Source organism: Aedes albopictus, chromosome 1, assembly GCF_035046485.1.
Source record: "Aedes albopictus strain Foshan chromosome 1, AalbF5, whole genome shotgun sequence".
In the NCBI taxonomy this organism is placed as follows: Eukaryota; Metazoa; Arthropoda; class Insecta; order Diptera; family Culicidae; genus Aedes; species Aedes albopictus.
This window is the reverse complement of record NC_085136.1, coordinates 260143201-260168472: the sequence shown is the minus strand read 5'-3', so window position 1 is coordinate 260168472 and position 25272 is coordinate 260143201. Positions and strand designations below refer to the sequence as shown.

General features: G+C 40.9%; 1 protein-coding gene across 10 annotated transcripts in view; it reads left to right on the top strand.

The window, feature by feature from the left end:
- LOC115259828 (uncharacterized) overlaps positions 1-25272 on the top strand; it is a 115857-nt gene that overhangs the window by 41686 nt on the left and 48899 nt on the right. For all 10 annotated transcript variants that reach the window (XR_009996495.1, XM_062846690.1, XM_062846684.1 and 7 more), the window contains 2 exons: positions 8851-9299; positions 9385-9597. Coding sequence is in view for 9 of the 10 variants with exons in the window: in XM_062846690.1 (XP_062702674.1) it covers positions 8851-9299; positions 9385-9597 (662 nt within the window). In the remaining variant the exon portion in view is untranslated. The remainder of the gene's footprint in view (positions 1-8850; positions 9300-9384; positions 9598-25272) is intronic.

Genomic DNA, 25272 nt, shown 5'->3' with positions numbered 1-25272 from the left:
AGGAATTTCTAAAGGCTTCCATGAAGGAATTCTTTTATAATTTTGAATAACAAAACCTTTGTAGAATTCAGGAAGCAATCCCTGGAAATATCCAAAAAGTCCTCGGTAGAATCCTTGGGGAAATTAAACAAGATACGCTTGGATAAATGATTGATGAAATCTTCGCAGGAGTTTCCAAGAAGATCCTTGAAAAAAATCTGAAAGAATATTTGTATAAGTTTCAAGAGATCTTTTGGAAGAAATACTTAAGAAATCCTTGTTGAAGGTTTTCGCCTCCCCCCCCCCCCCATTTAAAGTATGTATTCAAATTTTTTAGAACATATTTTTCAGAACACGGATTCGAAACCTTACCATGATCCAATGTTACGCGCCAACCGATGCTGCCGAAATACAAGACAAAGAGAACTTTCACAGCCAACTGAATGATGTGCGGACAAGATTCCAAAAGGTGATATCAAGATCTTCATGGGTGACTTCAACATGAGGGTTGGTCAGTCGCAAATGAAGACTGAGCCTTCTTGATATGCGGGACAAACGTAGCGCCGACATTGCGTCCGATCATTATCTCTTAGGGTCGATTTCTTCACCTTGGCTTAACCGGTAAGCCAGGCTTACCCATATAGTTAAACCAGGTTTAACGCTTAAGCCAGGGTGAAGAAATCGACCCTTAGTCGGCGAGATCTGGCTGCGCAATGCTCGGATTCATCGACAGGAGGAGAAAATTGGGCGACAGTTCAACACACGCCGACTGGAAGACGCTGCGATGAAAAGGTCTTTCGTCGAGGAGCTAGAGAACCGTGCCGCGAATATTCCGGAAGGTCGAAGCGTAGAAGATCAATGGAGCGCCATCTAGAACGCCTTCATCGCCACCGGGGAGAATAATTTGGGTGAACTACGCACCCGAAGAAAGCAGTGGATCACAGATGATACCTGGAGGAAGATAGAAGAGCGAAGGAACGCCAAGGCCGCGATAGAGCGAGCGAAAACACGAGGAGCAAAAGCCGTAGCCCGTCAGCTCTATTCGGCTCTCGAGAAGGAAGTTAAGTGCTAATGTAGGCGGAACAAAAGAGTGTGGGCGGACTCCCCAGCAACGCAAGAAAGCCGCAATTGAAGTTCCACGAAGTTCAGATAAAGTTCCAAATTGAACTTTCTGGCTGCTTAAGAAGCTAACAATGAGCCTTACTTTGCACATAACTTCGGACAAGGCTCATTGTTACTCGGAACTTTATCGGAACTTTTAAGTTCATAAGATATGACAAAGCCACACCTGAAAACTTCAAGACCACAAATCTGAAGAACCGAATATCGGCTTGTGCTGAAAAGTGGTTGGGAGGTTATCCGCTGGTCATGACCAATCGATCAACTTTTCAGCGCAAACCAACATTCGATTCTTTAGATTTGTGATCTTAAAAATTTCACGTATGGGTTCGTCATATCTTCACCAGAAGTTCATTTCAGTAACTTTAGCAAAAACAACTTTATGAGAAAACTTTCATGGGCATTACAATTGAATTTAAATACCAAATTGATTAATTAAAAGTGCAAATGAAAAAAAAATGTGACGCTTACCAGATTTGAACTGGAAGTCGGTGCGTGAGAGTCCTACACTCTACCCCAACACCACAATTGCGATAAAGTACAAAGTGGGTGAAATCTGACTTGAATCAATACTTTGTTGACACCTAGATTTGTAAACTTGTGCAGTCGCGTAGTTAGCTATATCATAACAAGTATCTACAGCAGCGCAGCGGCACGGCAGCAGGTTATCACGCAGAAAGACCCGCGGTTCAAATCTTCTCCAGGAGTGTGTAACATGTACAGTAGGTTGGTCGGTCATGTTTCACGCAATACAAGAAAATAATCACAGATTGTGATGAATCTGGAAAGTTCATATTTGTTTTTACATTTATTTTGAGAAAGTTCCATCACAAGCTGCTTAGAAGGATAACAAGCATCCTTGTGTGAATACTTAGAAATGGAGCTGCTTAAGAGGTTGAAGAACATCCTCCAACAGGCTGCTTAGCTTATAAAGTACCCTCTTTTCTGGATTATGTTCTTCTCTATGCAAGACCTAAGTTTGGAAGTTTCAGCGCTATTCAAAGACCGGTTAGAAGCCTTTCAAAAAAAATACATAGAAATACGTGTACAAAGCTATACGGTAATTTTCTAATTGTTGCACGGCTAAAAAATCGCCAATTGTTGCAAACCTCATAACAATAACATGGAGTGTGCAACAATAGGCGAGTTTTTAACCGTGCAACAATTGGAAAATTACCCTATATAAAGGCTTGGATAAATTCAGGCCCCAAAGGCTCAAACGAGCCTCAAAAGCCGAACCATTTTTGCCTTTCTCGTACACCAAGGTGTACCGAAAGGCTATATGTTCACTCCAAAAACCAAAATTTGATAGAGCCCCCGGAAGGGTCAAGTGTTATATACCAATCGACTCAGCTCGACGAATTGAGGTGATGTCTGTGTGTGTGTATGTATGTATGTGTGTGTGTATGTGTGTGTACAAATAAACTCACATCACTTTTTGGCAGTAAACCTCAACCGATTTCAATGACCAACGGTTCATTCGACGCGGAATCTGGTTCCATTGTTTCCTATTGAAAATGGTTCGAATCGGTCCAGCGGTTCCCGAGTTATGGCCATTTAGGTGTTCCGGACCGGTACCCCAGGAAGGGGCCAGATATGAAAACGCTACAAACCCATCCATGCGACACATCAAACTACGGCATTTTCAATAACTTGATGAATGGTAACCATGAAAATGGTCTCAGACCATATCTGAACCGGTAATGTCCCGGAACCGGTTCCGGGTGTTCCGCCGGAAGTGGCCAAACATAAAAATGAACTAAACCCATGCTTGCAACATATGAAACCGCGGCTCTTTTGATAACCTGATCAACAGTAAGCAGAAAAACATATCTCAGATCATATCGGAACCGTAAGTGTTCCGGAACCGGTTCCAGATGTCCCGCTGGAGGTGACCAAGTATAAAAGTTAACCAAACCCATGCATGCGATATATCAAATGGTGGCTTTTTTGATATCCTGATGAACAGTAAGCAGGAAAATATTCTCATAACATATTTGAACCGGTAGTGATCTGGAACCGGTTCCAGGTATCCCGCCAGAAGTAGCCAAATATAAAAGTGAACTAAACCGATGCATGCTGTTACCAAACGGTAACTTAATTTTGTTTGGTGTGGGTTGATAGGGATAAATGTTTGTGAAGGTAGTAAACGTTCGATTCAAATCAACCGGTCGACGGCTGCGGCGATGGGTTGTGTTAACGAACCGCCAAGGGGTGGTGAATTTCTCTAATGCAGTGAAGGTGTCATCGATGGGAACCGGACGGAGTGAGATTCGCCCGCTCTCCAGATGGGAGGATCTCCACAAAAGGGGGCCTGGGCAAAATGACGGCTGGGAGCGAGGTCAGTAGTCTTCCAACGATCGAGCAGTAAGAGTGCGAGAAAGAGTATTAATCGAGACTCACGTGTTCGAGCATCGGCCAAAGCAGAGTCGACCGTCGTGTGGCCAGAGAGATTGCTTGGCCCCCTTGGAAGCCGGTGAAACCGTGAAAGTGTAAGAGGAGGCCAATTCCATCACCGGAGGGACGGCCGGAGTGGACAAAAGCTTCGGAAGACCCGCTTTATCGCAGAATTTTTCGATCTGTCGTCGTAAGCATTGTTCCGCCTCCGGCAGCGCCGCTTCGCCACCGGAAAGGCAGCTAGGCCACGCAGAAGACCAATTCGTTCCCGCACCGTCCCCCCCGGAGGCCCATTCCGCCACCGAAATCCGCGGCGTTACCGGTGGGTCCATTATTTGGGCTTAGAAGCTCCACCACAAGTTTCGCTTCGTTAAGCCCAAGACGCCTGGCGCCGCCGTTGTACCCGTTTCTCCATCGCGAGGCCCAACGTCTCGCCGCCGTACTCTTTGCGGCACAGTAAGCACGGTCGCCGCAGAACCAGCTGCCCCGCCACGTAGTAGTTCAGGGCCCATTACCGTGACCTCCGCATCATCCGGTGCCGCCGGAACATCACCCCCCCCCCCTTGCCGACCGCTCACGGATACCCGTGACCACCGACGTCTATTGTGCCACCATCGTCCAGAGCACCACCACCGGTGCATCATGCTTCGCCGGCCGGTGAGCCGCCAGAACCGACCCGTTGTATGCCATTCCAGCCAAGCCGACCAATAAACGATTGTTCAGGTAAATACCCTCTTATTATAGGTACCACCCACACCGAAAGCTTCCCCATCCAAAACGCCCTGGGACCCGGGAGTCAGAAGAGGCCTTGAGTGCCCACCCCGGAGGCGGCCGCTGGCTCTAGACCAGCCGCTTGGGGCTTTGGCCGGTCCCCGTCTGGGACCGAGCAGGAACTCCCGGGGTCAAAAGTTGTTTCAATGCGACATATCAGAGCGCGGCTTTTTCGATAACCTTATGAACAGTAAGCAGGAAAATATTTTCAAAACATATCTGAATCTCTAGTAATCCGGAACCAATGAAAGTAAACCCAACCCGTGAAAGCGACACATCAAATCTGTTTTTTTTCAATAACCTGATGATCTGTTAGCAAGAAAATAGGATCAAACAACATCAGAAACTACCGGTACTGTTCCGGAATCTATTCCCGGTGCCCCGCCGAAAGTAAGCAAATATAAAAGTGAACCAAACCCATGCATGCGATACATCAAATCGCGGATTTTTAGGTATCTTGATTTAGCAAAAGATAGTTTCCGATCATATTTAGGACTACCGGTAGTGTTCCGCAACCGATAACGGATGTTCCATTGAAAATGGTCAAACGTAAAGGAGAACCAACCCATGAATGCGACACATTAAATTACTTTTTAGGTAACCTGATGAACGGTTAACAAGAAAAATCATAGACCATACTTTGGAAAACCAATAGTGTGCCGAAACCGGTTCCAGGTGACTCACCGGAAGTGGTCAAATGAAGAATGGAACCAAACGTATGCACGCAGCATATTAACGCGAAGAACGGTCAGCGCAAGAAAATAGTCTCAGGCCATATTTAAGACTACCGGTAGTGCTCCGGAACAAGTTTCGAGTATCTCGCCGGAACTGGCGAATTGCAAAAATGAACCAAACTTATGCATGCGGTACATCAATTCGCGATTTTTTAGGAAAACTTATTAACACTTTGCATGGAGCTAGTCTAAGACCACATCAGGAACAATCGGTACAATCCCGGAACTGGTTCTGAGTGTCCATGCATACCCATGCAGGCGATACATCAAATCGTGGTGTTTAGGTAACCTAATGAACATTAGTAATGAAATATAGTCTCAGACTATATTTGGGAGACCCGGTAGTGCTCCGGAACCAGTTCGGGGTACCCCACCGAAAGTGATCAAATGTACCATGTGACACATCAAACCACGGCTTTTTTAATAACCTGAGGAACGGTTGGCTAAAAAATAGGATAGTATGGTACGTAAAATGAACGCTCACGGCGCACGCCGCGTTTTTGCTCCTGTTTAACGTTTAGTCACTACCACCGTCTAGCTAGCCGTGAAGAGATCTCACCAAATCACACAATTTCAGATTCCTGAGGTGTCAATATACAGTAGGATGAGTCAACGTTGCAGGTTTGGTAAAATTTAAAATTAATCGCATCAACCCCTAACAAAGGTTTTCCAATTCCCTTTTGTGTCTAAAATTACTTGATAAAATTTTAATGCAATTGGTTGCGCCCTCGCGCACTGTAATGTGGTTGAAGTTTGTATAGGAAATTCCACATGCTTGCATTTTTTGTCAAATTTTACTTGAATGTTGTAACCTATGATATGATAATAACTTGTTGCAACATATTTGTAGGCACACTTAAGGCTACTTAAGTGTGCCTACAAATATGTTGCAACAAGTGAACGGCCGCTGTTATAGATTTTTATTATTATCTTTATTAACGAGATTTTCAGCCCAGGGGCTGTTATAGATGGTTGCGGGTCATTTGGCTGAACGCCATTTGGTCGAATGCCATTTGGCCGAACGCGGTGATGGTGATGAACCTAAGTGATCTTGCCACTGTTTCCTATATCAGTATAACTCGAAAGAACAGCCATTGATTCAAAGAAAGAAAAATCTCTGACAAAAAAATCCCAGTTTCAACGTCAACTAATCCCTTGATGGTAATGTAACGTTTTGACGTTTTTTATCTTTTTAAGTAAAATAAAATTTGTATTCAATTGGATAAATTTGGATAAATCTATTTTTTTTTGTTTATATTTTAGATTTAAAATTCAAAGTTCGTTTCTTTAATTTATTACTATTTTAGTTAATTTGTAGCTTTTGACGTTTTTATCTTTTTAAGTAAAATCTCATTTGAATTAGATTCGTTGAGTTTGACTTTGAGTTTGAACCGTTTCCATTAGTAGAGATTATCCGTTTCATGTAAGGTTTGTGTCTAGGCTAAGCTAATGACGATTCATGTTACATATCTTATAGGACTTTTTCGATGGCGCAAAATAGTTTTTGCAGCCATGTGCGATTTGAATTTGGCGGACTTGTAAATAATTGTTTGTACATTGAATAGACGACTGCTTCAATAGCAGGAAATTTACTTGACTAGAGAAATCGACTTGACTCCATCACTTTATAGTTAAGTCGGCTGGAGAGCAGAAGTGAGCTTCGGCGACCTTCTCCCAGTTTGTAGTTTTTTAAGGTGTGTAGTGTTTCTTAGAGTTGAAGTTTAGTAAATTTGTGTTGTTTGAAGTGAGTTTAATTAAAATTGTCTTTGTTCTCGTTTCGTAGTGTTTAAAAAATGGATTTTGTCGCCAGGGGCAGACACTCTGCTTTCTGAGCATTCGTTTAATTTTCCAAAAGGTAATTGTATAATTGAATTTGTTTTAGTGTATATTGTTCTGATTTGTGTTCGTCTTTGGACCTCAGCGTCCAAAAAGACGCTTTTTATTTTGGCTTCAAGCCTTTCTCGCTACTCCTCGCCCGCCAAAACTGGCAGTCAAACGGAGAGTAGGGATGATATCCGGCCTACCCGCGTGCGGTTTAAGCACGTTCGGGCAGAGTACCGGACCGCCGACACTCCCCCTCCGCACCTATAGACCGGCGAACGATAAGGAGAGCGCGACGTCGACGATTGGCCACGGAAATGCACCGACAACGGAAAAGCCTGCGCAGGTACGTCGTTTTGAGTTCATGGCCATGATCATACACACACACACAACACACACACACACACACTTGACGAACATTTGTAAAAGACAATATACATACGAACGAATTCAATTGTTTTAGTTTTTCTTTGTTTTATTATTATTTTTTGTTTTATTCCTTAAATTCCTGTTTAATAAATTCACTTCACCGACCTTCAATTGTTTGTTATGGTTTATTCTGAGTTTTAGTCCGTTTTTGTGTAAATTTCCGTTATTGTTGGAGTTCGTACGTTTTGTACATTAGCTTTAGTTTATTTGGAGTCTTTAATCGGCCGTTCGAGAAAGCCCTTGAGATAGGAGTCGTTCAAATAGTCGGGCATATCGAAAATGAACCGGTGGTCTCTCGTACGCGAGAGTGGCGCAAAAGCCACCGCTTTTTTCAGATTCGCTTGTGCTTATTCGACGAACGGTTACAGTAAAACTTTAAAGAATTACTTATGAATTAATAAGAAGGAAATATTTCTGATGATCATATTGGCGGCTAGAATGTTATCCAGAGTTTGTCCACGCCTCCAAATCCTTTTTATAATAATTCAGCCAAACGGCATTCGGCCAAACGGCTTTCGGCTAAATGGCCGGACACCGCTATGAAAATATAGCGACTGACCGTTGGTTTTTCGGCAATATCTCTTAAACGGTAAGAGATTCCGTTTAGGCGTCAAAAAAACAAAAGGAAGAACATTAGTTTTTGCGCTTAGAAAATTTTTGTTAAAAATAATCTATGATACAGACGGTACTTTTATCAGTATTTTAATACGTTTTTTCTCTATGGTTAAGAATTTTTTTCACAATGTATTTTATTGAATTGCTGAGATAATTAGGCACCGGTTTCATTAAAAAAAGTTTGTTTTACGATGCATAGTTTTTGAGATATCATTTTTGGAAGTTTGGGGCGTATTTCAAAATTTTGAAAAATCGTGAAATTTTATCTAGTGTTTCCCGGAAAATAGTCCACTATATATTTTTTTTTTTGAATTCTATATATGATCATATATCCGCGATCTCTAGCACTGGTGAAATTTTCATTGAAATCGGAGACCCATCGGCCCAAACCTGTTCGGTAAAAAAATCCCCTGCTGAAAAAACCGCAAAGCGATCTGTGATTGTGTAAAAAGTTATATCTTAGCTTGTCAGTATCGTCTTGATATTGTTTGGCCCCCAGTGTTAGTGAAGGTGCTCAAGAAGTCAACCGAAAATGCTGATATATTTCAGCTCTGCTCATACGTTGAACATAACGTCGGACTATGTCCCATCAATAATTTTTGAGTCAATTTAATGATGGCTTTGATAAAATGCTTGCTTTTCTTATAAAGTATCAGGATTCAGAACACTTTGGCTTACGTCGGCGGAAAGATCGTGAGAACATATTCAACGAGAAAGGCACTATCACCACTAGGTGGATTAATTTGGGTTTTTTAAAGAACTGTTAGCAATGCTATGCATATAGTGTCTTTAGTTTACAATATCGTAGCTGTTCTTGCTTTGTTGAATATCAAATCATTCTCCGTAAAAACCTCACGTTGAAATTAAATTCTTTCTCCGAGCTAACGAGTTCCATAATTAATGCTATCCATTCACTAATTTGACTTGCCATTCACCGTCCAATTCCGAACCTCAATCCAAGCATTTCCTCTTTCTCTCGCAACAGACTGACAAGCTCATCGAATATTTACGTCAATCAAATCAGCTCAATTAGATTCCAAGCCGGTGCCGTTGGAGCTGATGCTGATGGTCCTGATGCCGCTACTGTCTCCACCCGGAAAAGCCGAGAACCTCGTCGACGTCAGCCCGGCGGCAACGGTGGTGGCGTTGATAAGAAGAACCGTCATCCGAAAGAAACCGACAGCCGGAAAAACAATCATCGATTCATCTCCCCGGGCTCTGACGACTGCTTGACGAAGAGCCGTGGCATGAACTGGTCTAATCCGAACGAGTTAATGCTAATTGATCCGAGTGGAATGGGACGCGGTGGTGATTGGGGAGCTCCTTCGGTTAAGCGGCGCTCGTCCTCGGGCGGAGGAAATTGGGCGGAAAAACTACTCTGGGTGGGTGGCGCAGCCGGTGATGGATTGGCGGGAAATGACGGCGGCGATGATGGTAAGGATATGATATTTGCACACAATTTCGGCAAGATAGTAAGCTGACTTGAAACTTAATTTTTTCATGTATCGCATACCCCCAGACGCCGGAAATCGACTCAAGCGTAAATCATTTCGGAACGAGGAAACGACACCGGATGGAGGACGACTGTTCTGCCCGGGGTTGGGACCTTGGCGAGAAACGGTGAAGGTGGAATCTTTGAAGGCGCATTTCGGAGGCACTAGGACTCGATTGAAGCACTGCGATGATGGATTGTGCCTGGAAGTGCCGGTGGCGGCGGCAGCAATGGCTTTCGGTGAGTGTTGAGCTTTGATTTATGGCGTCTGTTTTTGGGGTCGAAATTAAATGGCGTTGATAAGCTATCTGTAAAAGGGGGCGCAACCTGATTACAGTTTGTTGTTGTGATTGTTTTTGTGTTTTGTGATTGCTTCGTTCAAGCGATTAGATGGACCTTAATGAATTTCGTTTAAAGGTTATTCTCATTACAGCGGTGCGGGACCGAGTATAGGGCACTGCATTGTTATGATTTTGTATGGGATTTTGACGTTTCTTGGCCTTGTTGTTTACAAAATTTCTGTAAGAGTGAAAGAGAGGGAGAGAGTTTTATGCAGTGTCCTATACAATTCAAGCCTTACTTTACCAAACACCGTATGTAACATATGTAAACAAAAAAGGAATTTTCACATGAGCCACTGAATTTCGTTGAGGACTACTTGTACCACTCACCTTTGGGACGATTTGTTAAAAAATACCCGGATTTTTCACGTTTCTGAAATGCTCAATATATGAGTTGCTATGGAAACAGCGAGCTTCCCTTTAATTTTTCTCCGCTCGTGGATTTTATTAGATACGGTGTTTGGTAAAGTTAGGCTTGAATTGTAGTACATCTTTAAGCTGAGTTGAGCCAGAAACTAGCATCAAAATCGTCTGTATTATTACATCAATACCTATGTTGTAACAGTCGATTCTCCACATGTCGATTTTTTACATCTGGATATCTCTAGCTATCTCGATGGTTTCGTCGGTCTCTTAATTCTGCATATATTTAACCTCCCTAGGAAGGCAGCTGTCCAGCACGAGAAGAGAGGCGTGCTCGTCATCAAGAGTCAGACTAAAGAGTTATCAAGACTGAAGAGTCTAAGTACTCGAAAGTCTTGAAGGCGATGAGGAGCTACGCAAAGCTCGTGTTGATGGGAACTGACATGACGTGCGCAGCATTAGACGTACTCGTACTGGTACGAGGAACACAAGAACGCCAGTCACAGACGTCTGACAGAAAAGGTCCTTGGCGAGGATGTCGAGATGAGGGCTCTTACGGTGGCATCGACTCTGAAGGTGAAACAGTAAGATGAGATCACTGACGCTGAAGAGCTCGTCACGGCACTGAGGCAACAATGCGAGGTGCAGGTGGCCACCGCAGCCGTTCGGCTACGGAAGGGTGCGGCAGGGACACAGGTTGCATCTGAACAAAAGTCCGTTGAACTAGGAAAGCTGGTCAGTATGCCAAGTGATCCAAAACGAGAAACCGAAGGCTTGGATCAGGTATTTGCAACCAGGACACAGATCATGGGACTGGATAGAAGCAAGCTGTATAGGCGATGTGGTGGAGAAGGCCATAAGGCACAAGGCTGCACGAATCCTCCCAAGTGTTTGATTTGCTCCAAGAAATCCGTGAACAGAAAGCACCCGACGCACAGTGGGAAAAAATGTGCTCAAAATCACAACTTTTAGAAGCCCTAGGAACATTGGAAGAGCATAAAAGACTTCCGAGTAAAAAATGACAAGGAATCGAATGGTGGTGGTCTTGTCTTGTGCTGATCACGGGAAATGTCCCATTTTCCCCTTTTTTGCACTATTTTTATGCAAAACATAACAAAGAAATAAAGATAAAACTCTGCCGCCGATATGTATTCCAGAGAAATGTTAAATACTATAGTAGAAGTTGTTCTCGATCGAATTTGAATATTATCGTGTGGTCTAGATTATAGATAGTAGAGTAAACATAGATCCGCGGACATTACTGAGTGGAATGTTTCAAGCGTGTGAATAGTAATTTTTAAGAGTGCGACGGGGAAATATTACGTCATGCGCTCCATTGATGTTGTCAGAATCGTGACGTCATGCTCGTTTGGATACAGATTTTGACAGTTCGTTTGGATACAATGGATTCATCTTGGCGCATCTATGTTTACTCTACTATCTATAGTCTAGATCACTGTAACGCCCCATTTTGCCCTAAACTACTTATCAATTCTGTAAAACTAGTTTTTTCAAACGAGATAGAGTTGACTTCCATCATGAATGTGGCAAAGGGATGTGACCTATTTTGCCCCTATTCCACTGTGGTTGAAATCGCGAAATACACGATCGTGTCCGTGAGCGTCAAAATGTGAAAATAATATAATCTGAAGTTCTGCAATGTTGTTACATATTTTTAGGAGCAACTTTTGAAATGTTTTGCTTTTCCATAAGTTCACTCAGAAGTTAGAGAAAAAATCTATTTTCTACATAAGCCACGATAACTAAATGGTATCTTCGGCAAACTTGTAGAAAAATGTTGCCGCAGACACTTTTACCCTATCTTAAGCGATATAAGCGATATACGAACAAATTTAGTATAACCAACCTCTTCAAACTGTAACCTAATTGCTTGGATTTGGGTCGAAAGTCCGCGATCCACGAGTCTGGTTACCAGTAACTAGTGACTTGAGCGCCACCTTCAATAGAAGGGGCACTAGCACCGTTTATGTCCGGCCAAAGACTCTTTTCTGAGGGCAGGTAGTTGTTCCCAATCATTGTAAATTCACTCAACACTCTCCCCAAAACCCAATCAATTTGAGACCAATCAGAAAAATGAAGCTAGAAAATACGATCTAAATCACTATAAAATTACCACACTTCATATCTAGAGATTCGAGCACTGATGGAGACGCATGGTTACTGAAGATGATTGAAATAATTATACTAAAAAAAAGATTAAATTCGAGAAAATGAAAAAAAATAGTAGTTTACGCAACAAGGTGCAGAATGACGATTTTTACAGCACGAGTCGTACATTTATCCAACGAGGCTTGCCGAGTTGGATAATTACGACGAGTGCTGTAAAAATCGAGTTCTGCACCGAGTTGCGTACAACGTTTTTTGCAAGTTCATAAATTACCGCTTGAGGATAGTTTTTACAAAACTTTTTCATCAAACTGCACACTGATGCTCATAGCCATGTTTAAGAAAATCTGATCATAGCAGGTTTTACTGTGCAGTTGTCACAAATTTTCAAAACTGCGTCCAGAAAGCATCAAGAAGTTGGTCAAAACTGAAAACAGTGCTGTAATGGTTCATTACGCAACGCAAATCAGTGCTGTAATGAACCATTACAGCACTGTTAATTTGGTAAGGGAAAGTAGGCCTTTTCCCGTCAGATTTGCGGGAGGTAAAACAGCCTATTACGATGAGAAATTGCAAAAAATACTTAATTCCAAACCGCTTCCCAAAACAAATAAAGAAAAACTAAAGAAAATTCAAGTTCAATTATTTAATCTACGAATGAGTGTAGGAGCCAAGACTAGGAACTAAGGTATTCTACTAAAACGTGTATCTACAAATGTTTACAAAAATCCCAATTATTTTCAGAGATCTTTCTTTGTTTTTAAGTGCACTACTAAAAACGGGCTCACTTGCTGGCCAGCTGGCTTGAGTTTTCAACGAAGGATGGCTTCACGTGGCGTCGACACGCTTCAGTTCATCGGAGCGGTTCGGGAATCGTCGTGCACCTAAACCTCGTTTTACGTCCACTATTGGCTTAGCGAAATAAAATTCTACTGTAGTATCAAATGGAGCTGATTTGGCTCACCGCACGGCTTCGAAAATTGAAATATCTTCAAATAACCCCGATATCCCCTATTTCTTTGAAATTTCACATGTATCTCCGCCCGGAGTGGAACGCAATCGATAAGAGCAGGACCAACCCTATGTTAAATTGCCGATACTATGGAAGTTTTTACACAAATACGAGTTAACCCGGGAGCGGTCGCGTCGTGTACTGAGTACACGCACCATGAAAAATACACGCTTGTGGTATACAGCGTGAGCGTGGCGCCGTTGCAGGTAGTCAAAGACGCGACTGCTCGAGGGTTAAATAAGTCATTTATTTTGTGCGCCAGTCGGGAATAGATGGGGATTTTCTGAAAAAGGTGTATGATAGAGAGTGTGGAGTAAAACGAGCTAAATTCACTGATTTCCAGCATCGTGCGGTGAATGACACCCTCTTTATCTGAAACTGTAGAGATTTTTGCAACTTGTGTCAAAAATTCATTCGAATCCATCCACTCCGAGCAGAGATATTGAATTTATTCGCGTTTTATACATATTTTCTCCCACTGTGCATTGTTTTGGCGGTAGAATTATTTGTCGCTTAGTCATGCATGGACGTAAAAAAAGGACGAGGTGTATCTTTTATGTACGCGGTATAAGACTTTAAGGAAAAAGTAGAATACATAATTGATGAGTTGATCTTTCGGAGTTATTCAAAGATTGATGTTTAAGGTTTGGGTTCTGTCTATCGAATGCCAGTTCGATTTATTATCATTCTAGGCAAAGCCAAATTAGGTATCACCCTAATTTTTTTCCTTAAAAATTAATATCTCTGGAACCATAAGAGATAGCAATAAAGTTTCTTCGGCATAGTTGTTCAAAATTAAGTGCTTTTCAACTTTGTAGAACATTTCATTGCTCTATACGAAAACAATAAAAAGTTGACATTGTGATCTTAGGAACCATTTGGACCACCCTAATTTTACATTATTGGAAGAAATGTTCAAAAAATATGAAGAAACTTTCTCGAAGACAACATATAGCTAAAACTAATAGTTTAGGCGTAATTAATTTTTTCTACTTAATTACGGCCCGCGGACCATTGTGCAGTGGTCTAAGCTACTACAGTATCCTAAGAAGCCGCACAGCAGATTGTTCGGGAAAATTGTCCCGGAATCATGGGTGGTGGACAGCTGCTTGCCAGTTAGTGACTACCGATCGTGGGACGACCACGCACTTTGGGCTCCAGACAAACACCCACGTTGAATGGGTTTAGCCACCTATTCAACGCGTCCAAGCAAAGTCCAAATCAAGTCGTAGCAGTCAGGCTCAGACTGGGTACCAGCTCTAGTACTACATTCGGTCCCCGGTACCCAAATTTGACATTTGGCTCAATACCTCATTTTTAATTAACACTAGCTGTCCCGGCAAACGTCGTACTGCCTGCCTACTGTGTTTTTTGACATGCAGCTCCATAGGGACGTCCCCCGCGAAGTCATCTGTATGGGAGCCCCCCGTTCCAGAGATCGGAGAGGTCTCACACCAGGCTAAGAACCTTCCCCGGTCCCAAACCCCCCTGCATACAAAATTTGAAGCCGATCGGTTCAGTAGTTTCCGAATCCATAGCGGTCAGACAGACAGACAGAAATTAATTTTTATATATATAGATATAGATTGTTTTAGTAAGCTATGACAACGAATCTAGCTCAACAATGAATCTAATGTCAAATTCCAAATTCGTGTGTTGTCACAGTCAATACAGTTTGAAATAAAATTCGATCATCTTTACAAGTATGCTGCATGGGATTTCACATTAGATTTTTAATCTTAGTTTCTTAATTTCCGCGTTTTTGTTCTTTGTGGGGTCAGTAAAAAACATTTTTTTACTGAAACAATTTTTGACCCCGGAAGAGAACGGCCCAAGATCCCAGCGGCTGGTCACAGACACGGCCGGTTCTGATGCGGGTAGTCATGACCATATTTTGTCTCCCGGATCCCAGGGCGTTAAGTAGGGGGAAGTTTTCGGTAGGGTAGTCCTAAATTACCAGAAGTAATTAATTGACGTATATTAATGGACGATTTATTGTGCGGAAGGAGGAAAATTGAGTTATTCGGAGAAGTGGCCGCCTGAGCCGTGGTCGTATAGCGTAGTCAGGTCAAAGAGTGAGTGTCGCTAGTGGTTGCTGTAGCAGAATCGAGGAGTGATCGGTATGGCAGCGTCCATTTAATACGTAACGCTAAAATCGTCATTTTTCAACCCCCCCTCCCCCCTCCGTAACGCCTTTTGTATGAAAATCTTAAAATTTTTGTATGGGCCGTAACGCTTGGCTGTACTCCCCCCCCTCCCCCTAGAGCGTTACGTAATTTGTGGACGGCGCCTATGCGCAGTGATCGTAGCGTAATCGTACATCGACCAGTTTTGCTGGGGTGCGGCCAAAAATCGACACGACAACAGCTATAGATGCATCGAGAAGCGATCGGAATGGTGAGAGGCCGTAGATGATGGAAAAGCAGCGGAAAGGCCGGAACTGCGGATAACCCGAGAGCTTTATAACGTTCGCACATTTGGCCGATTAGCGACCAGAGAATTATTGGAATGGCTGACAAATGTATATATTCAGGGACCGTTTTATTTTCCTAAAATAAAATAAATATTTAATTGCTGGAAGAAAATGATCACTCAATACGTTACTCACCATGGTCCACTGCACGAATTTATTCTGGCCTGCTTACTCTCACACGAAATTTGACGTTTGAGAGGTGCCGACACCGCTCAAACGTCAAATTTCGTGTGAGAGTAAGCAGGCCAGCATAAATTCGTGCAGTGGACCATAGTCCGAATTTTTCGTGTTTATATTTGTATAAACAAGAGATTGTTACCCATAGCAACATTAACGGAGTGCAAAGTAACATTATACTAAGGTATTATAGTTTTTTGATCTAGTACTTCATGAACCTCAACATTTCTCACAAATGTATGAGAGTGGAACGACTTAATTTGGACTTTGGTCCAAGCACTTATAACAATTTGAATAAAAAAAGACCTTTAAGTACGGCCGATTTTACTTCACACTGTTTTTGACGTAAAAGAACCACTTCCGAAAACTATTTAGAAAATTAACTTTGGGAATACAATTAGAATAGTTATTTATGCAACAAGTTGCAAAATGATGATTTTTTCAGCACGAGTCGTACATTTATCCAACGAGGCTTGCCGAGTTGGATAAATACGACGAGTGCTGAAAAAATCGAGTTTTGCAACGAGTTGCATACAAAGTTTTTTGTAATTGCAAAAAATACCCATCCAGTATAATCCTTGGTATAATCTTGCTACACGTACATGTATCAAGACGAACCACGTGGCAGCATTCATGCGCGTCAGCGTGGTGCTTTTGTTTGATCAAGTAGGCTATGATAGGGTAGGTGTCAGAAATTTGCAAACTCCCGTCGTCGTCGTACCGCAACCGCACCATGGGCAAGAGCAAAAGTAGCTTAAGCTGTTGCTTCTACGCCTGATCTGCAGTCCTAATCTGAATCTGGATAGTCCTGATTTAAGCGCAGTTTCGAGTTCAAAAGGAACCGCTCAAGAAATTTCTTGACTGATTTGAAACTTTCTACAGAGGCTGCCATTTGAATTGTCATTTCTTTGTAGCTGCGTACTACGATCGAAGAAAAACGGTTTCTTGGGCGATTCAGGCAAGGAATTTCCCATGCATCAAGGATAGGCCGAAAAATTCCTTCTGAACTGCAAACAGCCCTTTAGATTCGAACTCATTAGAGGATGTAGAAGTAGCAGCTGTGTCTACGGTAGCCTCGAAAGTTATCGAAAAGTGGGTTCTGGCAAAGGTGCCGAAAAGTGCTACTTTTCGGCACTTTTGTTTCAGTGAAGAAAAGTAGTCCGTTTCAACGTTACAACCGCGAGTGAAAAGTAGGGGAAAACGCAACGCAATTACAAAAATAATCTTGGCTCACACTTAACATTAAGTTCAACTCACTTCACCGTTTTAGCATTCAACAACTAACACTTTTACGTTTTTAAATCAATTACCTTGAACAACAGTTTCCACCAGATTAAAGAGAGTTTGATATGAGCTACCTAACCCCTTCTATAGGTTCAGCCCACTGATCAGTACTGTCTACTCCCCTGTTTTCGGATTGGTCCAAATATGGTTTCCTGTTTTTCTTTTAAAATTTATAGCGAATTTTGAATGCCTGGAAAAGGGGTTTCCGGTTTCGGGTTTTGTTTTCATGGATAATCTAGCACTTCTTCTCGAATTTCCATATTATTCGAGTACGAAAGAAAAGCGCATAAAGTATTCCGCCTGTGGGTATTCAATGTAGGTGCTTTTTAGAGATTATCGTTTTAGTACTCGAACAGACATACCGATTCCTGACACTACACTAGGTGTCCCTATAGGTCACAACGGTAAAACGATACACTGTAAACCAAAATAAAATAGATTAAAAATTATAAAAAATAATTATTTAAACAATTTTAAAATTGTTTCAATAATTACAAACACATGTATCAAAGACAAAGCAAGGGCCCATATAGCCGAGGCGGTAAACGCACGGGTATTCAGCATGACCATGCTGAGGGTGACGGGTTCGATTCCCGGTCGGTCCAGGATCTTTTCGTAAAGGAAATTTCCTTGACTTCCTTGGGCATAGAGTATCTTCGTGCCTGCCACACGATATACACATGCAAAATGGTCATTGGCAGAGGAAGCTCTCAGTTAATAACTGTGGAAGTGCTCATAGAACACTAAGCTGAGAAGCAGGCTTTGTCCCAGGAGGACGTTACGCCAAGAAGAAGAAGAAGAATGTATCAAAGACATTTGTTACAGAACCTTGAAAAAATGCTAAATCATTTATATCTTTCTTGGATGAGGTTTTCATGGCTTCTGATGTTTCAAACACTTTTTCAGTATGTTATTGACTGTCAAACGATATACTGCAACGAAGTGGAAGGTATAGGTACTCTAGTTCTACACCAAGGATTGAAACGAGTATGAGAGCTTTGAATTTTCAACTTGTTTGAAATCTGAACTGCACTAGTGTAGAGTATAAAAACACTATGGAAAGCCTTTAGAAGAGGAGGGACAATAAACATGGTAAACGAGAGAATAAAACTAGTATATATAGGGCTTAAAACAACAGCTCTTCTTCCATTTAATCAAACACACATAATATCGTTTCTAGCATAACATGTGAAAAGGGCCTAAGTGCTTTTTGTAAACAAACATGTTTCAGAAAGTGAAATCTTCGGGCTATCGGTAAAGGGTGCAGATATTCGTGGGTACAGTTGGGCCCTACAGCGATCGAAACGTGTTTGTTTACAAAAAGCACTTAAGCCCTTTTCACATTTTATGCTCAATTTCTCTTTTTAAGAGCTTTACTTTCATCTACTTCATTTTTTTGTTTATATACATTCGCGTTTTTCTTACCGTATTTGAACCTGAGAAGTTACAAATATTATTGAAATATTTTCATATAAATACACTACACTACACTTGAAGAATTGTATTGCATTGAGTATTAGATTTGTTTAGCATAGTTTTTGTTGATATAATTGAAGAAAATATGACGTTTTTGTTAGTTGACATAAATAAAAACTAACAAAAACGTCATATTTTCTTCAATTATATCAACAAAAACTATGCTAAACAAATCTAATACTCAATGCAATACAATTCTTCAAGAAAATATTTCATCAAAACCGTTAAAAAATGGTTGAGTACTAAATATTTCGATTTTTTCTTTAAATATTGGGCTTTACACCCTTTAACCCTTTGGAGCCGGAGGGGTCATATATGACCCCGGCGATAAAACCGAGCATAACAAACGTGTTCGACAACAGCGAGGTTGCGTCGACAGCGGCGAAACAAATCGGCTCCAAAAGGTTAAAAGGGCTTAACTCATAAATGGGCCCTACGAGATTTTTTTCAAATTTTGTCCAGACATGCAGAATAGCCATAGAAAACGAATGGTGGGCACCGATTGATTGGAGATTTTTATTTTATAATAACGGTCTGGGGAGCACCGTGGCAGTAGAAGTCTAATCACATCGAAGAGCGGAGTCAATACTAAATCGCTGACCGTTACTTGAGTGAGGTATTCGGAATTTCTGCAGCATCCGAAAGTGCACGTAATCTGAAATGAACTCGACCGTCTGCATCCACCACTGACTGTTTGTTTATGCAATGCCCACACAAGCTTGACATTGGCTGGTAACTCGTTCGCATGTTCCTGGAGGAGCTGTCCAGCCGATTTCAAGTGTGCACAGAGATTGGCAGATTTGCTAGATGGGCGACACAGAAGGGTTCGCTGAAGTGGCTAGGGCTTTATCTTTTCGAAAATATTGTCTACTTGCCTGAGAATTAGCAAGTCTCCTCACACCAGCTGCCGCTACAGAAATTTATTCATCTATCTATAGTCAGGGCCAGTGCGAGTTCTTGCTTTGGGCTTACGGACCCTTCTCTGGAGCAGGGTGGTCGATTCCCGAGCAGAGGAGAATATCAAATTAATCACTACGAAATACCATAATAACATAATACGAAATAACATAATAACCTGTTTTTATATCTTGGTTTGTTATTATTATCTTATCAAGGCATTCGCACAGCAAAATCTGGCCAAAGAAAATCAAGCAGTAATAATTCATTCCAATTTTTTCCCAAACCAAAAGCAATTCATCGTAAAAAAGCATCAATTTACTTTAAATCAACATCAAGACATTGCTGATTTGACTTGTTATATCCGTCATCTCGAGTTTTGAGCTTGAGTCCTTCCGTAAAGTTTTGCACAGTACCTTCGACCGCATGCCAAGAAATTTTTACAACCTTTGTGTCAAAATCAATCTTATTTTTCGATGAAAGCTGTCGTTCTTGACATTTTTTGAAGGTTCCAATTCACGGTTACTCAATATTTTTCAATTGGGTTGAGTTTTGAAGTGTATGAGATTTTACGTTTTTTGGAAAAATGCAGTACAATTTCTACATAGTTTTCTGCATACATACGCAAGCATTCTCCGCCAAAAACAGGGGACAAAAATCAATTCAAATCAATACACAATATCTAAGCTTTTGAATAAGAGGTGCCAGCCATTTTTCCCGACATTTCCCGTAGTGAAAAAGATGATTTGCTGTACATGTATTTCTAAAACTTCGGTTTTTCAAACCACAAATACATATTGTTGACCGAATTATGTATTTCTTGCCAAACTTCGATTTTTTCTTACTCTTAAGTTGATCTGCAACCTTTCCAGGTTGTAATGATGTATAGAACCGAATACTTGAAAGCTAACTTAGGTCTGCGGGGACGGTCGCTTTAATGTACATTGTCAGATTTTCAGCACGTTTGTGCAAAAACTTTTCGAGGACTTCTTGTTCCCTTGACTCTATTTCAAACACAATGTCAAAATATATCCCGAAGTAAATATTTTTCGATTCCTTACACAATAAGCTTTCATTTGCGCCAGAGATTGCCACGATTCGTTGAAAATAGAGAAAATTCTATCCAAAATGCGGTGGCTAGATTTTGCTGTGTGCATACCTTACTTCTTCATAACATCTTTGGTTGGGCAATCTTATGTAGTTACGAGCACGGTATTGGTATACCTACATTCAATAAATAACATTTAAATAATATGATTTGTTGTAAAACAATTTTGGTTATTATTGATAGTAACTATAGAGTGTGCAAATCATCAATATCACAACGATAACAAGTTTTGAAATCAAAACTATATCATTAGATTTACGTTGTTTTCAGCATTCCGTGATGAGGAGCTTATGAATAATCTCTATTCTGTTCACCTTCCTCTTCTCTCTGGCCTTACATCCTAACTGCCCAAGTAACACACATGTTATATAATTGTTACGACAGCGCAAGTTTTGGTTGTATAGAAGTTTAATGTCCGTTATTTCAACACAATGTTAGAATTACGTAAAATAAACTTCTATACAACCAAAACTTGCGCTGTCGTAACTCTATTATAACATGTGTGTTGCTTGGGTGGTAGCATACCAGATTCTCAGTTATAGATAGTACATTGATCAGCGTAGTTGAGCGACCTGTACCCAAAAGAACATGATTTCACGATTCCAACAACGCCATCGAACCATTTTACAAGACCAGTTGGTTAAATCCCAGGAGGAACTGGTTGAAAGGTTTATTAGAAAAATATCATAAACTTCAGACTAGTCTTTTGGGGAAATCCAAAAAAATGGGTCGATTATGGTGGAGAGGAGGGGGGGGGGGGGCACTCTATCTCCCTCGTGGCATTTACAATACCTACATATTACACATAAGGTACATTATTATATTTCAGGTATATTAAAGAATTTTTGTTTAATTAATGATTAATAATCAATACATGGTTATCATTATTATAATCATAACTAATTTTGTTTTTAAATTATTATCAATAACTTCGAAAGCTCAAAATATGTTATTGAAATATTTTTGAATTTATTATTATTAAGTTTTTATTGAAACAAACAAAACATGTTATCAAATTGGACTTCCAGGAACATTTTTTTATGATTTTTGTTACTTTGCCGGTTATGACAGACAAGTTTATAACGAAATATATTATGTTAATAACATGAAAATAACTGATTCCTTTTCTCAGTTATTTTGCCAAAATAACGCATTTTGTTATGGAGTTGTTATTTCCTTCTGCTCGGGTTTGCTGCGTCTTGGTTTTCATTGTTAACCGAGGACGATTCGTGATTTTTACATGTTTGTTCAGTCAAGAACAACAGTCAAGAACAAACATGTAATTTTTTTTTTGTTTTCATTGTTAACCGAGGACGATTTGTGATTTTTACATGTTTGTTCTTGACTGTCTGTATCAATATTGCTAGTACATATGAGGATTTGTCTTGAGGGATGAATACCCCGTCAATTTCAGGTGGGATGGGTGATGGAAAGCAATTTGATACGGATAATTTTTGGTTCAGTCTGATTTGTACGGGACCGGCCGCAGCAGACGGAACACGTTCAACAGACAATCAGATCAACTCTATACCTGCTTCTGAGTCCCACTTCTAGTGGCAACATGTAACTGTTGCCTACCCCAAGTGCAGAGAGAGGCAAAATTGGATAAGGATACTAGCTCTACTTAGTCACTTTAATTCGAAAAACTGGTACCGATTTTCACTAGTGGGTTCGTCACTTTTACTTTGCTGTCTACCATTTGTACGGCAGTGGAGACGCACGGTGAGCCACTACTTCGATTTAATTTGAATCACACCAATGGAGCCGCACGGTTGCTTGCTTTATTGGAAAATGTCAGGTGGCGATTCTGGTAGGGTATCGGGATGCTTCGTTGGCATAGTCCCCTCGTTCGGCCTATCTCAACGTAAACCAAAAAGTCAAACAAACACGCATATCTGGATATCGGAAAAGCTATGCGCCAAACAACTGTAACATTTCGTTTCAATTTTAGCACTTTGGAGCATTAAAATTGAATGAAAATGTCACTTTGTTTAGCTTTTGTAGACGCCATGATTCTTCTTCTTAGTGCTTGCGTCAGTCTTGTCTAAGAGTCAGAGATTAGTCCCAAATCTTTGTGCTTTGGTTCGGACGGGATGGAGGCAACCCTCATAACAGCGGTCTAGGACTGTACCACCTACGAATTTGTGCGACTCGCTTAATGCTAATGCTAATGCTAATGCCATGATTCTTCTTCTTAGTGCATAGTTTATACACATGATCATAAATGGCATGATTATGGAAAATTTCGAATTGACTTTTCAATAATTGAACATTTGATGCGACGGCCAAAGACGCTATTCCGAACTTGTATATTTGTTTTCAAAGAATAACAACTATTTTACAAATTAAATGTGGGCCGAATATTGAGCACATTTTTTCACTATGTACCCAAATCTTGGCTCATTAGTAAAGTGACATCAACAACATTGCTTGAGTAACAACCAGCAAAAACGAACAGGAAGAAAGATTTTGTGTGCGGCGACTGTAAACATATAACACAATAATAGGATTGCGTTGTTTACGTTACTAAATTAAGAAAGAACTTTAGTTTAAGTGATTTATTTATTGTTTTGTGAAAATTTTGCTCCGAAAATGTAATTTAAAAGTAAGATTGGTGAACAAACAGAGATTATACTTCAGCAGAAATATTGAAAAAATGAGATAATAAGTGGTTCTAGTGCATGGAAAGCAATAGGCCAACGTTGTATCCACTAATAGACCAATTTTTGTACCATAGACCAACATTACATACCATCGCATCGAATCTTTTCAACTTAATTAAGTAAATTCTTGAATGTTTACGTTAGTTTACTTCCAATAGGTCAAACATGCATTGCCTAGAGTGTGTAATAGGGTCAACATATTATTTCTAGTGCTATCAATTCATGAGTTATGGTCAAAATTGTCAAGGCGGCTTGCAAATTAAGCCAAGGAATGGTACATATACCCTATCGTACGCTAAAAAACAAAATGCGCGGTAACACTCACGGTTACATTACTCTTGCAACCAAATTACGCGTCGCCGGGTGGCGAAGCGCCAAAAAATCAACTATCTGCTGGGTGGCGTAGTCCGAGTTTAGGTATGGCAAGAGCACCAAATACCGGATATGGAGGGCCATTCGAAACGTCCGATAGCTTCGGATGCTCAACGTGAACTGCCCTGTAGGGATCCTCAAATGGATCTTCTATGGAATCCTGGAGGAACACCTGGGAAATCCTCAAAAGGAACTCCTGGAGAAATTTCCGAAGGTGATTCCTGGTGAAAACTTCATAGAATCTTCCTATCGGAATCTCCTGAGGGATGAACCCCTAGACAAATCATTAGAAAAAAGCTCCTGGAGGAATCCTCACAGGGAACTTCTGGAGAATTCTGCTGAAGAAACTGTAGGGGGTGGGGGATCTTATAACAGTTCCCCGAATATCATTACCCCGAATTCCTCTTCCCCGAAAACCAATACCCCGAAAGCCATTTCCCCGAATGACACTTACTTCGACTGTTATTTCCCTGCAAAATAATGTTTTTTAATTCATAATACTTTTTCCCGAGAATTTCTTATGTGCAGGAATAGTTTTCACCTAATCTATGTAACTGGCACTGCACTGATACTGAATGCAAATAGTATGAAACTTAATACCAGATATTTTTCCTTCTTTTGTTCAACTGCTATTCTTTCGAGTCTGGGAATAATGAGGGTATAAAGGAATAGCTCATTTAGAATAAATAGAAAATGCAGTGCTGTGAAATGATTAGGCGAGTTATACAGGGTCCTGTTCCTCTATCGCCTCTATCCAATTCAAACTGTCTATGACAAAGCCTTACACTTTGTTCCATGAACTGTGTACAACTCGCCCTTAAACTGATGAGCTAAACAACTAATCACTGTAACAATATAGGACGGAAGAACAACCTACGATAAAAGAAGGAAACATCTTTATTAAATGCATTTGCTCTACATCATAATCTCATTATTAACGCCTCAGTCTAGAAAGAATAGCCGATGCACAAAAAAAGGCAAAATTTCTGATAAAAATTAAGTGCATTTTTCTACAAACATCAGTTTCCTTTGACAACACTGTTGGAAAATATGTTATCGGGGTAATATTTAATCTATTCGGGGAAATGGGTCATGTCATTCGGGGTGTTGGATTTCGGGATACTGGACCATTCGGGGTATTGGTTTTCGGGGAGATGAATTTCGGGGTAATGGAATTCGGGGAACTGTTATAGAACCCTGTAGGAGATATCCCCAAACGTACCTCTCAAAACTTCAAAAAGAACTTTTGGAGGCATCTCCAGAGGGAATTCCTGGAGAAACCATCAGAAGGAACTACTAGAAGAACCCCTGGTAGGAATTCCTAGAAAAATCATGTAGCTATCCCTAGAATTCCCTTGGAACATGGAACTGCAACCCAGTCAACACAAGATCGCATATGATGTTGTATAGGATGCAAAAGTGGAGGCGATATACGCACACTTTACACGTGGTTAAATGGTAGCAGGTACGCATATGGCCTCCACTTTAGCATCCTATTCAACATCATATAAGACTTCGTGTTAGCTGGGAAGTCACTAGGTTTCGCAGGATGTGACAGGATAAGTTACGACGAACTACATCCCCCGCAACACTCCCCACAACAGGCAAAATAATACGTTTTT